This window comes from Danio rerio, chromosome 5 (genome assembly GCF_052040795.2).
Source record: "Danio rerio strain M-AB ecotype USA chromosome 5, GRCz13ab, whole genome shotgun sequence".
NCBI classification, from domain to species: domain Eukaryota; kingdom Metazoa; phylum Chordata; class Actinopteri; order Cypriniformes; family Danionidae; genus Danio; species Danio rerio.
The window spans coordinates 40,995,202-41,015,625 of NC_141025.1; the positions used below are offsets into that span (position 1 = coordinate 40,995,202).

At 34.7% G+C, this 20,424-nt stretch overlaps 1 protein-coding gene across 2 annotated transcripts in view; it reads right to left on the minus strand.

Moving 5' to 3' along the window:
- rasgef1ba (RasGEF domain family, member 1Ba) overlaps window positions 1–20,424 on the minus strand; it is a 110,480-nt gene that overhangs the window by 81,992 nt on the left and 8,064 nt on the right. For both annotated transcript variants that reach the window (NM_199829.3, NM_001431104.2), the window contains 1 exon segment: window positions 9,144–9,191. In NM_199829.3, the coding sequence (NP_956123.3) occupies window positions 9,144–9,191 (48 nt within the window).

A 20,424-nucleotide genomic window follows, 5' to 3' on the forward strand; every position in this document is an offset into this window, starting at 1 on the left:
GTCATTTTACAAAAAAGAATTTGTAAAGATTAAAATAAAAAAATGGTACGATATATATATATATATATATATATATATATATATATATATATATATATATATCATCATTAAAAAATATTTACTAATTAACCTTAATATAGATAAATTAATGCAATAATGAACTGTAATACAGGAGTTCATTGTTAGCTCAGGATCATCAAACGATAATGAACTGATATGATTTAATGGATTAGTAAAGGTTGAACTTAACATTACCTGAAATAACCTAATTTTAATTGTAAATTACTGAAACATTGTTTTGAACTGTAGCCAGGATAAGTTATTTATTAACGAATGTGTTACAAAATTGAGTCTTATTCTAAAGTGTTAATGGAAGCTTTTAGGAGCTCCAAATCCCAAACGGCCCTTAAAAAAAACTTGATTTTAACACATTGTGTTTGCTTCAACAACTGCCAAGCATGTCCGGGGCTTCCCTAAGGCAAGATTCAAGTTTTCCGGTAATTTTCATAATCTTCAACCATGCACAGAACACAGTCTGAAAGGCAGAATGGGAACCCGGCGTCCTTGTGTGCCAGGAACCAGACATTTCACACTCAGTTTGCTGACTGGAACATCAGTCTCTGGCACCTAAACAGGAAACGGTGCCTACTGAGATCTCTGCTTTAATGGAAACACTGGGGGAATCCATGCTGCTGCCACAGGTGCACCAGAGGCCTCTAATCACACAGATGAGTGGCTCTTCTGTCACACTGACGTCTGGCTGAAAAACAGATGCTCACCTACATGTTATTGCAGGAAATTGCATTCCCTATAATTCAGAAATCAACTATTAACTCTGCAAATATAGTGACAAACTAGACACGAGTAATGAAATCACCCCCCACCACAGCCACTTAAACTGTCAAAACATCAATTCAGCTCAACAGGTTGATGATGAGTTTTGTCAGGTTTGTATAAACACAGCATGAAACAGCTGTTTGCACCTTAAGTGTGGTTTAAATTAATGGGTTAATAATTGTTAATAACATGAACCTTAAGCAAACTTGATTGGCTGAAGTGGAAAATATGAAATGAATTGATTGAATGGAATTAACAGTAAAATTGAAGTGAAATGACAAAGAAAGATCTCTCAGCTGAATGGGTCTCTAGTTTTTTTTTTTTTTTTTTTTTTCAGATTTAGACTTCAGACAGACATGTGTGAATCAATGCTCGGCTTTGACTTATAAATACCTGTCTGAGAGCAGGCAGCTGAAGGATGTCTGACAGTTTGAAAGCAGTCAATTAGTCATCCTGAAGTGTTGGTCTCTTCCGGATTTCATACCTCAATTCAATGCAATAGTAATCTTATAAACATGCAGTTTTTTCAGACTTCAAATGAACTGTTTTATTTCTAAAGGTCGGCAACTTATTTTTTATTTTTTTTGTGTTTTTTTTAAATGATTTTGGAGCTCAGCAGCTACTTACCAGTGTTCCACTCACCTACACGACCAAGAGCAGCCTTACCACAGACCCTTTTTCTGGAATTTGGTGCACGTGTTTGTAGTATTTAAACAATAAATATTTTTTCACTTTGGGCATATCTATAGGCATTTGGTCTCACTCATTAATTATCTTTTTAGCTTAGTCCAGGGGTGGGCTAACTCGGTCCTGGAGGGCCGGTGTCCTGCAGAGTTTAGCTCCAACTCTAATCAAACACACTTGCTTATAGATTTCTAGTGATCTTAAAGACACTGATTAGCTTGTTCAGGTGTGTTTGATTAGTGTTGGAGCTAAACTGTGCAGGACACTGGCCCTCCAGGACCGAGTTTGCCCACCCCTGGACTAATGATCTAATAATCTGGGGTTGCCGCAGCGGAATGAACTGCCAACTTATACAGCATATGTTTAAACCAGCGACCTTCTTGCTGTGAGACGAATGTGCTACCCACTGAGCCACCATGCAGCTGCATTTGGTCTTATTCATCTATTATTTGTTCTAGAGCAAACAGTTAAGTTGAAAAGTTGTATAACTTCACAGAAATTAAATCAAAACACTGCAATTGTTTTTTGACTGATTTGCCTAGCATCCTTCTATTACTGTTTAATAAATAGCTTTGTTTAATAAATGGTATTTCATACAAATAATATTATCTAAATAAAAGCATAGTAAAATAAAATTTAAAGTATTTTGAATTGCCAAACAGTCTGTGCCTTTATATTGTTCTGTCATCAGATGTCTTGTAAGGCCGTCTTAAAGACTTTTAAAGAGACCATAAGCAACTGTTTTAAGTATACATCACTTTCCTCAGTGGACATTCAAATGTTTTATTGTGATATTGACTTGACCCAAAGAATAAATACAAAGATAAAGGTAAATCACACTTGATGATGGTAAATTTCTGGATATGGCAGAGTATATATACAGGCAGACCTTTGTTTATTTATTGATTTTGCTTTATACCATTCAATAATTATAATCCAAAATAAATGTGTCCATGAAGATGTTACAATACACAATAAATTGGTAGTTTTTCCCCTTCGTTATGAGGTTTTAGCTCAGTTTATAAACTGTCAAGATTTAAATCCAGGGGAGATGTACAGTTCCAAACACAAAAAGGAATTTAAGCCTGTGTTTCTCATATTATTTCTTATAATCTAATATTATTTAACAAAATTTCCTTATTCAATTAATGAATTACATTTTTGGCCAAATGTTTTGATCAAATCTCATTATAGACTAAAAAAAGTGCAATTTCAGTATTCAGATTCTGCTTAGGCATTCATTCCACCATGGTGGCCCCAGATTAATAGAGGATCTAAGCCAAAAAGAAAATGAATGAATGAAAGATTCTGCTTAATACATGACACTTCATAAGCAGCGGAATTCTGGCATGCTATAAATGCCAGTGTGGTTTCTTCTAGAGAATGATGATGGTGAAGAAAAGTAAATAAATAATTAAGCACAAGGGAGTCAGCTGCTAACTGCAGCTAAGTATGACCCAGTGTGTGATAATGTCAACATGTTTATGTTGGGTCAAAGGTGAGCTCAGACTCACACTTAAGTGGAGAGCAGCTGCTGCCCGTGTGTGCATCTGTGTACACGTTTATGTGGTTTATGAGGACATTAAATTGTATAATGACATGGGTATGATAGTTACAAGGACATGACTTGTGTTCTTGTAATTAACAATGCTTAAAAATCATACTTTACATATTGAACTTTCAAAATATTCTACAGTTTTCCCATGAAGATTGGGTTTAGGGGTACAGGGGTAGGGTAAGGCCATATAATAAGCATTTTTTCCCAATATAATTAGCTTTTTCTGTATAAAATACAGACCTTTGGCGAGTCCTTAAAAACCATATATTCATGTGTGTGTACGTGTGCATGTGTGTGTTTCTGTGTGCGTATCCTTAGACTGCATTTATTTTCCTGATGTATTGCTCAAATGCCTTCATCCAAATCTGTTTATACATACAAACAAACTCTTCAGCTATATGTTTTTTTTTTTGGTCATACAAGCCTAGGAAGATTTCCTTGAATGATCTAAAATACGGGATATAATTGTTAATGTATGCCTTTTTAAAGTCAAATTCAGCTTTACTGTCATGTTTAACCCACTGCAGGGAAATGGAGACATGAGGTCAATGTGGTCAAGGAAAATGTGGTCCTTTCAAGGAACTGAAGTCCAGACATGTCATCAGCAATTTAACATCAACAACTTAAACAACAAGAAAACCATGTTAGACAAGAGGCAACATAGACAGAAGCATAACAACAGTGCTAAAACGTATATATGAAGGATATATTCTTCTAATCTAAATTGTAATATTTAATATTTCATTATTTACTATTATTACAGTATTTTTGATCAAATAAAGACAGCCTTGATGAGTGCTTTCCTCAGATTGTGCATGTTTACATAAGCATGTAACAATCATAAATTGTGAAATGTAGTTATTAATTGAGTGTTCCAATTTATGCCATTTTCTGCAATGATTTCATATTTTTGCATGACACTCAAAACACTTTAGAGTAAAAGGAAATGATTAAGAACAAAATGAGTCCAAAGTGAGTTTTACAGGCTGGCAATGAATCCTGCACAGGTCGCTGTAGCTAATTTTAACTCTGGCCGCTGTAACATAACAAACTGTGGCCAGCAGGAGCTTTGTGCAAGCTAATCAAGCTGACCGTCCCATTCTTAATCAACTGGAGTAGAGTCTTGGCAGAGATCTGTGCATGAAACACCACAACTGCATGCAGAGGCATAATGAGGGTCCATTAAATTCTCATCCCTCGTGACATGAAAAAAAAAGAAAATCAATACATTTCCTGTATTTGCATCTCAGCATAGCATGTTTTTTTGTAGAGCGAATACCTGATTTATGCAGCCTAGCAGACATGCTAATGTTTTAAGGTTAATCAAAGTTCCAGTGACAGATCGATGCTATTATTACATGCTCAGCAACCTTTCTTAATGATGCATTGCGTTTTGTACATGCCATCATTTGACCAAGTAGAAGTTAGTTAGATTTTATTGCTCCTTTCACATGTCCTCATTATTAGTTGAGTGGAATGGGCCATCGTTAACAGTAAATGTGAACAGATCAAGCAGGATCTATGGATAACCCATATATACCGTATATTAATATAAACCAAAAAGATTTGATTGAATAAATCCTAGAGTATGGAACATGTTTTATTTTTATCCTCTAAGCTGTTTGTTTTTTGCTTTTCATTTTTCATTAGGGATTCAGTTTAGTATTAGTAAAGTATTTAGTAGAGTATAGTATGGACCATTGTCAAAAGTACCAGATTAGCGAACTATAGCACTTTTTGCGACCCTTTCATAAGGGTACCTAGCACAAAACTACGGTACAAAAAGGGTGAATCCTCTATTGCTGTTTATGGAGCCATTCAGATGTTGCAATTAAATAAGTGGAAAGCATTTCTCTCTGTTTCTCACTATTTCAACATAGTCAAAAATGTACACGGGACCCTCTAGTGGATTTGTAATAAAACAAAAACTGCAAGACAACCTAGTCCAGGGTACATATTTATCAGTTCTCAAAAATGCAGTCCTGTGCACATATTTCCAATAAGCATGGGTTGACATCTATAAAGCATAAGCACTGTTGGCAGTAGAAATGCAAGCCTAATTAGGGGGACCCGTACACAATTACATTGTAGTGTACTGAACTGTTTTATATGGAGCATGTTTCGTATTTGTGATGTACACAACAGGCTGAATATTACAATTTTAAACCTGTTTACGTCCAATCGTAGTCCCTGTACTTTCTGAAATTCTCAGACCAGCCCTTATGTCTTCAAAAACATTGAACAACAACCAAGAGTAGTTAACTTCAAGGATTACTGGACACCACCGACTTCCACTTCTTTAATGGTATCCAGTGACTTCCACAGTATTTTTTTAGCCCTACTAAGCAAGCCAACGGTGACCATCAACTGCTCAAATATCAACATTTCTCAAAATATATATTTTTTTTAATCAACAGAAGAAAGTCATACAGGAAGTGAAGAAGAAGTGGAGGGTGAGAAATTGATGACAAAATATTTATTCTGGAAATGAACTGCTCCTTTAAATTGGGTGCTTGGTTTAAATTTCAACACATTTTGACCCATGTCATATTTCTGCAATTTGATTGACCTTGTGATTAGTTATTATCTGTATTTATTTAACATTTACATGGTTTGCTCCTCATCAGTGTGAAGTCCTCCCAAAGAATGTATGCTAATATCGTTCAAATCTACACTCTATAAAGGGAGTTTCCAACCTTTATTCAAGCCCTGTCAAAGTATAAAATATACAGGTATTAAAATAAACAGAGCTGTTTTTGCCTTGAAAATAAGAACTATGTTTTGACAATAGTCATTAGGTGGTCATTCTAATCCTCCACAAGGAAAGGAAAGGGTGCAACCAAAAACAAACCCAGTCCAAGATGCCTTTTGATGTCAAAGAAAACCACATAAAGAAACAGGAGACCCTTATAATGCTGTTCTCACACAACCATTTCAGTGCCACAGTCCTTGTTTACCTTCGGTGAGAACAAAATGTAAAATCTGAGCAAGTTCAGAGGCAGAATTCATGAGTCTCATTGTTTCCCCAGCATAATCGCTCATTGAAGACACTTTTTAATGAAGGGCTTTGTGAGCCAAGTGTACAAGTCAGGTGAGTCTCAACAAAAGCTTTGCAACACGATCCAGCCCTCACATTCTAAGCTCAGTTGTTTGCCTCAGAAAAAAAAAATGTCATCAAATGCATAGTATCAAAGAGTCAGATAAACCCAGTCGACCTCTGCTGTGGTGGAGCCTAGCAAATGCTGCCTTGAGAACAAGTGGAGCACATGCTGACAGAATAAGAATCTGAATTTGCAAAGATGAAAGTCATGTTTAAGCATTCCTAGACGGACCGTGACTGTGTATGTGCACGAGGATCAAAGCCTCGCCTGCAGTGCCGGGCTGATGGAGGTCCCAGTGTTAATGGGGACAAGGAAGAGCTCTGGGCTTTGATGGAGAGCTTCTGCCTGATCCCTCGCCGCTGCTGTATTGTCAGAAGGTCTGTGGATCAGGCTACAGTCTCACTATATGGAGTGCTGTTTCATCATGCTGGTCACACAGGTGTAAATAAAAAAAGCTCTTCAACTCTTCTTTAGACAGGTGATCTCACGAGGCAAGATTAGACTGTATTTTCATACAAAACAAAATGGTGTGACGAGTCTTAACTCTGGTGTGTTTTACTGTTATTACAGGTTAAAGCAGTTTAAAGATAGAGCTTCTGTCATTATTTACTTATTCTCATGTAATAACAGATCCACTCAGCTTTAATTCATCTTTAAAACAAAAAATGAAGTTATTTGATGGAACAACATGAGTGTGAGCAAATGATGGTAGAATTTATTGCAATTTCATTGGTTTCGTTCATTATAGGCAACTACTAATAAGACATTTGTGTTCTTTTCAAAAAAGTGTGTCAGAGCTGTTTCGTTTTGTTTGGGCCTCATTCGTTAATATTTTTTAAACAGTAAGATTATTTACATATGTAATCAAATGTACTCACACATTTCCATCACAATTATAAAAAGCAGATATATATTTGGGGTGACATGGTGGCTCAGTGGTTAGCACAGTCGCCTTGCAAGACTTATCTCCCCTTGTTTCCTCCTGATGCTCTGGTTTTCCCCCACAGTCCAAATACATGTGGTATAGGTGAACTGAATAAACTAAAAAGATCATAATGTATGTATGTGAATGAGTGTGTGTATAGGTGTTTCCTAGTAGTGAGTTACAGCTGGCTGGGCATCCGCTGCATAAAACATTCATTCATTTTCTTTTCGGCTTAGTCCCTTTATTAATCAGGGGTTGCCACCGCGGATTGAACTGCCGACTTATCCAGCATATGTTTTACACAGCAGATGCCCTTCCAGCTGCAACCCATCACTGGGAAATATTCACACACACTCATACACTACTGTCAATTTTAGCAAAACCAATTGTACCAATTGTAAGACATGTACCACATGTCTTTGGACTTGTGGGGAAATCCGGCGCACCCGGAGGAAACCCACACGAACACAGGGAGAACATGCAAACTCCACACAGAAATGCCAACTGAGCCAGTCGAGGCTTGAACCAGCGACCTTCTTGCTGTGAGGCAAACATGCTACCCACTGCGCCACTGCATTACACCCTGTGTAAAACATTTCCTAGATAAGTTGGTGAGTCATTCTGTTATGGCGATCACTGATGAATAAAAGGACTAAGCCGAAGGAAAATTAATGAATGACATGAATGTTCTTATGTTCATTTTAATATTGTTGTTGTTCAGTTTGTTGTTTCAACTGGTTTAAAACTAATTTGAAAATCTAAAATGATTATGCTAATTATTTCTGCATGAAAATCCTTGTGCACAGATGTAATAGTTAGTAGATGAGCATTTGGTGGCTCTGTTTAGGCAGGCAAAACAAATTGTCAGAACAATGTGGAACAGTCTGGAAACTGTCGACACAAACACACATAACAGCTTTAAGCTCAGTTTTTCCATTTTACTGTAAACCCTAACAGTACAATAAAAATAAACCTATAACTATATTTTAATCAAATGTTACCAAAGTTTTAGGTGAAAAAAAGTTCTCGATAACTAATTTAATGAAGCAGATTTCTAGTTTCAGCATGCTTTGCTTTCATCTGTTAAAAGATAGAAAATGTTCAAATTTTAAGTGTTATTAAGTGTTCTGTTATTCTGGAATTAGAGTAGCCTAATAGAGAATAAGAGTGTGTCTGAAATCACAGTTTGTTTTGGGAAGTGACAGAATAGTCTAAAATGATTCTAAAAACAATTCAAAGTGTAGATTGATGCACATTAATGGTGGAAATTGCCCACAAATCCTCTGCACTGGATTCAGAGCATAAGTCTAAAATACAAACATGGTGGATGTGTTATGATTTTTTTAGATATTTTAGGTTTAGATAGGGTCTAAGTGAGTAATAATTAACATATTTTTATTATTATTATAAACATACACATTTTTACATAAAAAAACATATAAATATTAAAATTTGATCTGCAACAACAGCGTAAACCTTTAAAAAGATTTTTTAAATTTTATCAAAAAATAAGAGCAGAGTTTGGGGCATGAAAGTCCCAAGAAAGACTTATCTGAGGCATATCATTCTGCTGAAGAGCAGATACAGTGAACAGGTCAATGACAGGCCAAATAATTCCATTAAAACTGTATGCTGCTTTACTTAAAAATCAATGGCTGCGCACGCTTACACACAGTATTATTGTCTTTTTGCTAATCACTTAAAGTACCTCTGTTTCTACCAGTTTCCTCAGTTGGTTTGACCATCACATACTCTAATTGAGTTACCTTAATTAGGATTTACAGCACACACACTTAATGAGAACTCATTTAAAACGTTTTACAGTTAAACACTGTTTAAGTTCACGGTTCAAATATATTGTGAAAGGTGTGATTTACAGAAGGTATATATGATATATTTCAAGTCTGGCTGTCAAAAACTAGTGGTGGGAAAATATCAGTGATGTTTTCTGCCTCGGGGCAACTAGCTTATGCTCCAAAAATCAATGCTTCCTGTTTCCTACAGGATATAACATGGGAAAACAGAGGAGAGAACATACCCGTTGTTTGGTGACGTGCCTCAGTCCGATGTGTGGCTGACTCCTGCACTGTGGAGGGAACAAACAGAGATTTTATTTCTCTGGTGCACAAACAGAAACACATTTTTTGCTTGATATAATTGATTTTTTTGCTTTCTCCCTCACCAAAAAATACTTCAGAAAATAGTGAATTTTAACACAACTGATATATAAACTAAGTGACAGCTACTTAAATTAACATGGCATTGAACAGCTATTCTAAACACAATTTTAGAAATCCAATAATCTCAGCCTTGGAGAGGGTCCGGGATTCAACAGAAATTAAAAAAAACAATTGTGTCAGCACATTTTAAACTTAATTGTTTGCATCATCATAAAGATTCAGTCCTATTTGTGAAGGCTGGCAGAGAGTCAGCAAGTGAATAGAGCTAATTTTTGTCTGACGTCTCTGTTTAAAAAAAAAACTTAACTCACCATTTTTACCTATTCAAAGAGGTGTTAAATTAACAAGGCAGTAGAGCAAAATCTTCTGTATAATAAGCACATAAAAGTCTAAATAATGCAATTTATCTAACCCATTTCAAAACATTTCCATGCACATAGAGGTTGACAAATTGATTGGCAAGCTGATTATTCTGACTGATTTTTACCGTTTTCAAATAATTTGGATCGGTGCAGCACATTTATAACCAGCTAAAAGGTATTTAAGTAATTTTATTTATTATATTTTATCACTTAATTTTTTTTTACCCTTTTTTTAACTAAAAAGAAAATCAGCTGAACATATTGGCCAAAAAAATCTGCATCATATAATATAAATGGACTGCCCTAATTTCTAATTATTGGTATCTGCATCAGCTAGAGGAAAACCCATATGGTACCTCCAGCATTTACTGATTTAGTAAACTTCAAAAACATAGAAACCACACTCACACTTCTCAAACTTGTGACTATATATATATATATATATATATATATATATATATATATATATATATATATATATATATATATATATATATATATATATATATATATATATGAAGAGTTCCGATGCAAAAACCTCTAAGTGCCATCTGAAATTTCCTTCTAAAATAAGCATTTTTCTCAGCCTCTTATGTTTATGTTTAGTTATTTTTGTTAAAAGTGATGAAAATAATCTATTCTTTGCCATAAAAGAGAAATTAATGAATCAAGACAAAGAAACCTGAGAAAAATGGTAATATTAGAAGAACATTTCAAATGGCACTGAGAGGTATATATATATATATATATATATATATATATATATATATATATATATATATATATATATATATATATATATATATATATATATATATATATATATATATATATATATATATATATATATATATATATATATATATTTTTTTTTTTTTTTTTTTTTTTTTTTACAGTGTATATAAACACAGGTGCCTATTGTTGAGTAATTCAGCTGCTGGGTCAAATTCACTGACATATAAATACAAATGATAAACAACTGCACACATTTACCCAGAGTTGGATAGTCTCTGTCAAACAAAAAAAAAAAAAAAACATTTTCAGAAATGTGTCAAGAGTTTTGTGAGCTGTTCTGAGAGAAAACTTCTTATGGTGATCTAGCGGTATTTTTATTACTGCAGAAACACAAACCACCTTTACTGACACCTTTATCCCTTATTATACATTATAATTTTATGCTACAGTTAATATCTGCTTGGAACAGTAGTTTAACACAGCATGTCAAAAACAACCTAGAAAATGGGTTAAAATTCAGCAAGCTGAATCAAAATAACCCATCATGTGTTCTGTCCACCATTGGGTTGCCAAATATCCAAGGGCTGTTTTTTGTTTGCTGGTTTGGAGAGTAGGAAACACACTCCAGTTGTAGATAATATGTGCTCTAAAATAAGCTCTGAGGACATCAAACATGTCTGAAAGCAATCATACACTATACATGACTTTCTGTCAGAGCTGTCAACTCTGATTGCCCGGTTCATCAGAGAATGCAGACTTTTTGAAAACGTGACAACAAAGCAAACAAGCTTGCTTTTCTTTCCAAAGACGAGTCTGATAAAGTCTGTCACTGCTCTGAGGTTGTGCTTCACCAGCTGCATAAACACATACAAAAATACCTGAACTGACTCAAATCATGACACCTCCTCTAAAAACAAATCCTTGTTTTCTTACACACCCACACTTGTATACATGGTTTACAGACTCTGGATAGGCATAATGTATTTTATACTGCAAAAAAAAAACACTTATTATATGTCCTAAGCCACCCCTACACTTATACTCGTTATTTCAAAAGATCTCGTTAAGTATGATTTTTAATAACATGGACACAAGTCATCACCCTGTATTTTTAAATAATGCCCAGGGCCGGACTCAATCTGCACTTTTTTTGCTATGTCTGTGTTGAATTTTATAAAAATAATAAAAATCAGCAGATTTAAGCATAATGATTTTAAGTATAGTAACTAAAAACATCAAATAACAAAATAATACATTTTTTACTTTTATTTAAGGTTTACAAATATTTTTTGTTGTTTGTCTAAACTACTTTTTTAAAATGAGCTTAAACAACACAAATCCTGAGATTTCTTTAGGAAAACTTAATTGTTTTAGGTTTTTTATTTGTAAAAAGTAATAACTTAATTTGTTTATGTTGTCCCAACACAAATCGAATGTGTGTAACCCAGCGTTGTTCTGCATTTTGCAAATGCAATTAGGACCACTTTATTGGTAAACAAATCTACAAAAATACAGAAAATAATACTTTACAAACTGTTTTGTAATTAGATCATATACAAATATGCTTATAAGTTAATAACATTACTAAAATTTATACAAAAACTGAGATACAAATTTACACACATTTGCGCAAGTAAACAGACCGATTTAATGATGGGCTAAAAAAATCTGCTGATTTCTGAGCATGCATTCTGTGTGGGCCTAGTAAGGGATGAGCAGTATTTAAGATACATTTATTTCAATTATGTATTTTAAATACAAAATAGTATTTTGTAATTTGTATTTGATAGGGTTGATGAAAAAGTCAGAACAGAAAACTGACTAAAAAGGTCAATGGTTGAAGTATTGATAGAAATTATGCACACATAATGAAAATAATGAAAATAACAGACAAATGGCATATTTGGAGCAAGTCAACAATCATTGAAAATAATTTACTGGTTAATGCTAAGACCAGTAATATAATATGGCTGCATAATGTACAATTCAGCATCAGCATCTTTGCTTTGAGAAGGAATTGAGGAATTGAGGAGGAATAAAGTAATTAAGAACAGGATATGGAGCCTTCAGCACATAATCATTTTCAGTCTCAGTGCTGCGGGTGAAAATGTGGAGGATTTTCAAGACTCCCGTTATACAGCAGCAGTAGGATGTATATAGTGAGTTTAGTGCAAAAAGAGATAACTTAAGTTTTTAGAGAAATCATTGTCATTTGTTTGTGCATTAAAGAGTACAACTGCAAAAAAAACAAAAACATGATTGATGGAAATGACTAAAACTGGAGATTTTAGTAGTTTTCAGACTACTAAAATTCTTTAAGACATCTTTTTTACATTAAGTAATAAAGATTTCAGTTGCAAAAAACATTTATTTAAACATTTATTAAACAAAAAATAAAATAGCCTCTTCATACATCCTTTTTAAATATAGGATTTAAGTATAAGTTAAGAAATTGTTGCATTTCACTGGCTACGCTGTGGATGGAAACACAATAAGGAGATATAGTGCTCCAACTCATTATCTGCAATAGATAGTTTTTGCAGTGATTAAAGAGATTGTCTTCAAGACAGGACTTTCTGTATGAAATCTGTACAAAATGTATGCTAAAATGAAAGAGTAAGTCAGTTTAATGGTGAAGGGATTGATTAAATATGCCTATTGATGGAGGGTTTGTGAAGAAATGTCATGCTCCCTTGTAAAAGTATTTTGTATTTAAACAAAATACAGTATTATACTTTGATACATTTGTGGCTGTTGTATTTTGTAGTTTATTTTGATGGACCACATGGACCTGTACACGCACACAAACACACACATGCAAGCACACAAACCACTCTTACTGTCTCCCCCAGTTCATCTCTAAAGCCAAGATTTAAACACTGACCTGAATCAGACACCACTTTATTGCCTGGACAAAGCAATTACCAGGGAATGAGGTCTGAGTGAATGTATTCAGCTGACGCAGAGACACAACACTGGGCCTGGACTAACAACACCTGCTCCAGCCAATCAAACATGATGAACCTTTCCAGAAGAGCTGAAACGTAAATGTAGCTAATAGCCAATTATAAAATGGAAAATGAACCATTATGAACCAAATCAGCAAAGAAAACTGTTGCCCATGTAAATGCATCAGCACACTCAATGCTTGAGACTCATGCACAAATCAAGAGAGAGGACAGACAATGCAATGGCTACCAGAGACCACGTCACATAAGTGTTCTTGATTATGAGGGAGCCCGGTTGCCTAGTTACCACAGCAGCCAGACACGTGCATGATTTCTGATGCTCCTTTATGACTGCTGTCTGAATGACTGAGCTCCTCCACAACACGAGTCTGTTTGTTTGTGTTTGTGTGGGAGCTAAGATCATGACATGAGACACAGAACCTTCTTCAGGTGCACAGATGTCTACAGATTGTCACTTCATGTGTTCTTACTGACCACATAGCCATTCACTTTGAGCACTTGGCAACATGCATTTGTTTCAAATTCAGTTAATTAGTTCTAGCTTTCCTACATTGCATGCAAATATCCATCAAAAGCAAGACATGTGTGCTACACTTTATTCATTTACTGTTTTCGTTCATTTTCTTTTCGGCTTAATCTCTTTATTAATCTGGGGTCAATCATATAGCCAACTTATCCACCATATGTTTTACACAGTGGATGCCCTTCCAGCTGCAACCCGTTACTGGGAAACACCCATACACACTCATTCACACACATGGACAATTTAGTTCACCCAATTCACCTATAACGCATGTCTTTGGACTGTGGGAGAAACCGAAACACCCGGAGGAAACTCACACGAACACGAGGAGAACATGCAAATTCCACTCAGAAATGGCATCTAACCCAGCCGAGGCTCGAACCAGAGACTTTCTTGCTGTGAGGCGATCGTGCTACCCACTGTGTCCAACTTTATTTATAATAAGCTAATTTCACAGTGGCTCAGTGGTTAGCACTGTTGCCTCACAGCAAGAAGGTCGCTGGTCTGCATTTTGGCTGGGTCAGTTGGCATTTCTGTGTGGAGTTTGCATGTTCTCCCCATGTTCACATGGGTTTGCTCCGGTTTCTCATTGTACAATACAGGTATAAATGAATTGAATAAACTAAACTGTCTGAGACTAAAAGGGGTCGCGAACCTTTTTTCTTTTTTTTTATCAAATGCATTTAATAAACAGCCATTGGGGGGAGGGGGTATATATCTAACAAAACCTTATTTATTTATAAACAAAACCTTTATTTATGTCGATGCCCAAATCAAAAATAAGCAAATATAAATATCACAATCTATTAAGAAAGGACAATTTATGGTTTATAGTATATAGTAAAGTATAATTTATATATTTTTTCTTTTTGCCATGGCCACTCATGAATGTTGTTTGAATTTACATGTGAAATATAGGTTGCTTGCCCTTTTTTGGTGTCGCGCTTCAAGTTAATCCACAGCGCCACAAATATGCATTGGTTGAAGCGTCCTTTTATAATAAACTGCGTTCTTATTCATTTTGCAATAAAAAATACAATATAAAGGGAATTTTAATTGTATTATTAATAGAAAACTTATTTGTAGTGACAGTTATATTTTCTAAACTTTATAATATTATTGAAGAGAGCCAGCTTGAGATCCACATATATTTGGTCAATAAGCCACATGTGGCTCCCGAGCCATAGGTTCCCTACCCCAGTGTTATAGTATGGTATAGTACTATACATTCGTTCATTTTCTTTTCGGCTTAGTCCCTTTATTAATCTGGGGTCGCCACAGCGGAATGAACCGCCAACCTATTTAGCATATGTTTTACGCAGCGGATGCCCTTCCAGCTGCAACCAATAACTGGGAAACACCCATACACAATCAATCACACACATACTCTACAGCCAGTTTACCTTACCCAATTTCCCTATACCACATGGACTTGGAGTACCCAGAGGAAACCCACACAAACACGGGGAGAACAAAGCTCGAACCAGCGACCTTCTTGCTGTGAGGCAATTGTGCTACTCACTGTGCCACCATGTCGCCCATAGTACTATATTATGACTATATTATAGTGTCACTATATTATGATTATAGTATGTTGAGCTTCAGGATGCAACATTGCAACAACTTCCAAATGTAATGTTAAGTGAAAAGTCTAAATGACATGTATAGCTCTGCCTAAAATGGCCTTGCAGCATAAACAGAATTTCTATAAGAGCTTTTACATTTTCTCTCCCTAAAATAAAATGCAGAATTGCAGAGTAGAACTGTTCATGAATCTTTTTATAGACGCTGTGCTTTATTTGGTATTCAAAGCACAGTTGATAACCCGCAAGTAGCAGCCCATCTCAAGGACAGTAGATGACAACTAGCCTCTGATCTCACAGTTCTAGTTAAATAAAAGTAGATAAAAGAAGTGGTGATGAATTCAGATTAACCATGAAAATGGATGGCTGAAGGGAGTCATTTTTAATCTTGTTTGTGGCTTTTGTAGCACTAATAAAAATTTACTTTTGTTTCCTTTTCATTAAAACTGTTTGAATTTCTCTCTGACTGTGCTGACATTTTAATCATTGGAGCTGAAAAGAAGTTCAAACCCTTTGGTGTTGTGAGTGCTGAATTATTCCACATTATAAAAACATTTCTGTATGGTGTTGACATATTACATTCTTTTCATTTGCGTTCCAAATGCAGAATATGACTAATGATTTAAAGCCTTTTCTGTATTATACGCCACTTTAGACTAAACCGAAAGCACATCTCCAAGACAAATGCAAGGCTGCAAATGAAAGTAGACTTCACCTTATTGCATCTTTGTCAAATGCCTATTGTTGGGAAAGGGTCCTGACGTCATTAACCTGTTTAATGCCAAATGCCAATCAAACCATACCCCAGACTGAGAAGATAAAGAAGCAGCATCCATATGCAAGACACAAATGTCAAGGACGGCGAGGATTAAATGAGCATATATGAGCAGAATATCATTACACTAAATGCCAAAGAATCCCAATGAAGTGCTGTAATTAAAGCAATCAAAATCTCCTTATCATCAAATGTAGCATATCCAATAGTTCGACGGCTGTTTCTCGAGACTATAGATGTTTAAAAACATTTATTTGTAGACTCCAGAATGTCTTACATATCCACTATCAGTTCAGTGAACAGATGCAGCTCATATAGAAGGTAAATACACTATTTAATTATACAGCATTATATTAATGCATGATGCCACAAGGACTGTAATATACATAATTATCCATTAACAGTGCCATTCATCTCAATGACAGTTTCTTGCCAAGCGCAAGCTGTCACAAGATGTATGCAAATTGTCAGCTACTTTCAGACATTATTACACAATTTAATGTTGTCAAACATAGTTGTTTTGATATTTTAAATCAATACATTTGAATATATTGTGTTTTAAAACCCGATTTGTTCCTGTGAAGCTCAACTATCAACAGAATTTACTCAGTACTAGTGTCATATGTATAAATAATGCCAATATGAAATTCAATGCTGAAAACATTTTACACACAAAAAAGCTAAATCTCATGTGTTTATCCCTAAATTTTACATTTAATTGGAACTTTTTTATTTTAAATGTCAAAAATAGCCTTCAAATGAAATACTTACATTTATTACACTCATCCAAGGATGTAAATGATAGTTCACCCAAAGTTAAACTTCTGTCATAATTTATTTACCCTCCACTTGTTACAAACTTATTTGAGTTTTTTTCTTCTTCTGTTGACCACAAAAGAAGATATTTTGCAAGATGTTGAGATCCAGCAGCCATTATCTTCCATAATAGCTGACAATTTCCAACATTTTTTTCAATTTCATATTTTTTGATCAACAGAAGAAAAAAAATGTTCAGACTTCAAACTTATAAACAGTACTGTATACATGACCTACTTTTACTTGAAGGACTTCAATGTTTATACAAAACTGTTGATAATAAAGCCTTCATAGCAACAACTGCTTTGGAGACACTCGCAGACAATCAAATACCAAAGTGTTTCTTCATCAGGGTCAACAAAGCTACACTATGCATTTCAGAGGACTGCTGGAATCCGCTGACAAGATTATTATAAATATTTTCTAAAAAGCAGCTCAACTATCTAAACAACAGGACGCTGTCTTTTTTCATCCCCTCCATTTCAAGCAGATGAGCAGCAGCACTTATATAAAGCTGACCTTGGCTAACGCAGACACGGAGGCAGCCTCTCCATCCAGCGGGCATCATTTTATCAGCGTCAGGGTGACGGAGTGCATGGCTGTCATGAGGATGAGATATAGCAAACGGAGGTCCCATCAGCACACCAGCCTCTGATGTCCTGACAGTGTCTGCTCACCCCTGGCCTGCCCAGCTGTGAGTCTCTCTCACTCTCTCTCTCAGATGCAGCTAATGCACAGAACTGGTCTCATAAAACAAAAGGAATGAATCACGTAAAGGGTCTCCTTTACAGTTCAGGATAAATTACCTTGACATCTTGTGAAAGGTCTTGAGAAAAAAGCCAATATGAAGGTTTATTGCCCCAGTCATATAGAAGTATTGAAGCTTTCATATAATTACAAAAGACTAACCTCCAGTGTTTTATGTTTTATAAAAATCTAATACATTATTGATGCTGAGAAATTTAACAAAAAAAAGTATTTATAAAGCACATTTCATAAACACAGATTTACAGAAAAAAATATAACTGAAAACATATATTGAATAAAACTGTACTTAAATGTAGGCATGGGACAATAACTGTCTTCAAGGTATACCGCAGTTTGGAAAGTCAAGGTTTTAAAACTGCTAACATATTCTGCTATACCATTTCTATAATATATGTAAGGTTTTTTTTTTAGCTTTTAATTTTCTGTGTTTTTGAAACTTGTGAAGACAGCAGAAGTCAGTGATTTGTTTGAATTATTTAGCCTGCCATGTTTACTGCTCTAAAATACTTTTAAAAAATTCTCAAAATATATATTTTGTGTTCAAAGGGTGAAAAACGTTTTTGATTTTTATCCAGACATTTAGAAGAATATTGTTTAGAGCAGCAATCACTATACCGTGAAACCGTGATATTATTATCCAAGGTTATCGTACCGTCAGAATCTTACACCGGCCCATGCCTACTTAAATGTAGATTGGATTAAAAGCATAAAAAAGATGTTCAGAATGAACAGTGAAATTATGAATTAATATAATATATTATATAGTGAAATTGTAATGATGACCATAAAATATTAGATGCAAAGAGCACCAATTAAAATAAAATTGCTGGGGTTTTCAGGACTCCACTGCATCTATATGGCTGTTTTGTTCCAAAAAAAAGTTTTTTACTGAATAGTATCTATGCATGGGATAACCGGTTTCAAGGTTTACCATGGTTTGGAAGAGTCAAGGTTTTGAAACCTTCGAACATTTTCTTTCATACCATCCCTATGGTATATATAAGTTGTTTTTTTAAATGTGATTTTCACAACTATTTCATTAAGCTTTTTAGGGCAACAGTATCTACATCAAAAGTACCCTCCAAATCAAAAGCAACAAGTCAGGCCATGATTCAGAAATTGTTTGAAAAACAAGTCACTTCAACATCAACATACAAACATGCTATAGACCCGAACAGTGCAGTGGCTTTACTTTAAATCTAAAGAAAAAAAAGATCTCCAAAGATGCCTTTTCAAATTGTTATGTAATCTTTTTAAAACTAATGAAAATAGTCAGTGATTTAATTCAAATGATTTAGCCTGACTTATTTAAAATAAAAAAGTCAAAATATTTTAAATGGTTCTCAAAATAAAATGTATTGTACTCTTTTGGCAAGACGCTTGATTTTAATAAAAATGGAAACAATAATTTCCCCCTTCTTTTAAACAGTGGGCTAATGATGTGTTGCATTTCCTTAGTCTGGAAAAATAAGACTTAATTTAAATGGTTCTGGGTCTAAGTTCACTACCATGTGGCGTCCATTTATATAGTCATATATTCATATATATATATATATATATATATATATATATATATATATATATATATATATATATATATATGTGTGTGTGTGTTGTTTTGTTAGTTATGTTGATTAATGAATGTATGTTTTTTGACTATTTAAACAAATAAAAAGCCAATAAAAAAATGAATAAATAAAACATTGTTAATTTAAATAAAATAACAAGTTAGGTTTTTTTTTGTTCACCGGCCCATGCCTAATAGTATCACACTATATGGAAGCATCACTGTCAAACAAACGTGCTCCTTTAAAAGATCATGCTTTGTCACTTTTTCAAGTGAATCTTTGAGTTTAGAAATGCACAGAGCCCCCTTGTGGCACATTTGAGTTTACACATATGAACCAAGGTTTGTGCAAATTAGCTTCTCATTATTTAGGTTGAGGGAGCTTCCCATAATTTAGAAACACAGCTGCTCATGAAAGCACAAGAGGCATTAGACACGAGATGCAGGCAACAGAGTGTTCATTAAAAATCTTTCTGGCAAGCACCTTTTCTATTGTAAGTCCCTTTGCGTAATTTGCCGCCAAGATCTTTGCTGATTAGCTTGTTATGTGTGAGTGACATGTCTCTCTTTTGAGACCTTGAGCCTGATGATTCCCCGCTCAAAACAGCAGGTGGATTGAGCGAAGCCTTTGTTCATGACTAACGAGACACAAAGAAGATTGACACATGGCATCGAGAGCTGAAAGTTTCCAAGGAAAACGTTGTTTGATGAGATTACTGTGAAAACAAAACTGCAGCTTTCCCTGTTTTCCCTGGAAAAAAAATGTCCAACAAATTAATTCACAGTGAGAAGGAGAAATAAAACACTGAATGTGTGCCAGAAGACAAGCATTTTGGTGCATCTTTGGAAATAGTTATGATTTTGATGGTTGGTTATATATCAGTACAACTGACAGAAAAACAACATTTTACAAGAAAACAATCCATAACTGCACAATAAACAATGGAAGTCAGGGTATAACATCTCAATTTTCAGGAAGCTAATACCTCAATAACACCCAAGAAGGAAAGATCCATTACCCCCAAGTCAAAAATCTGTCAT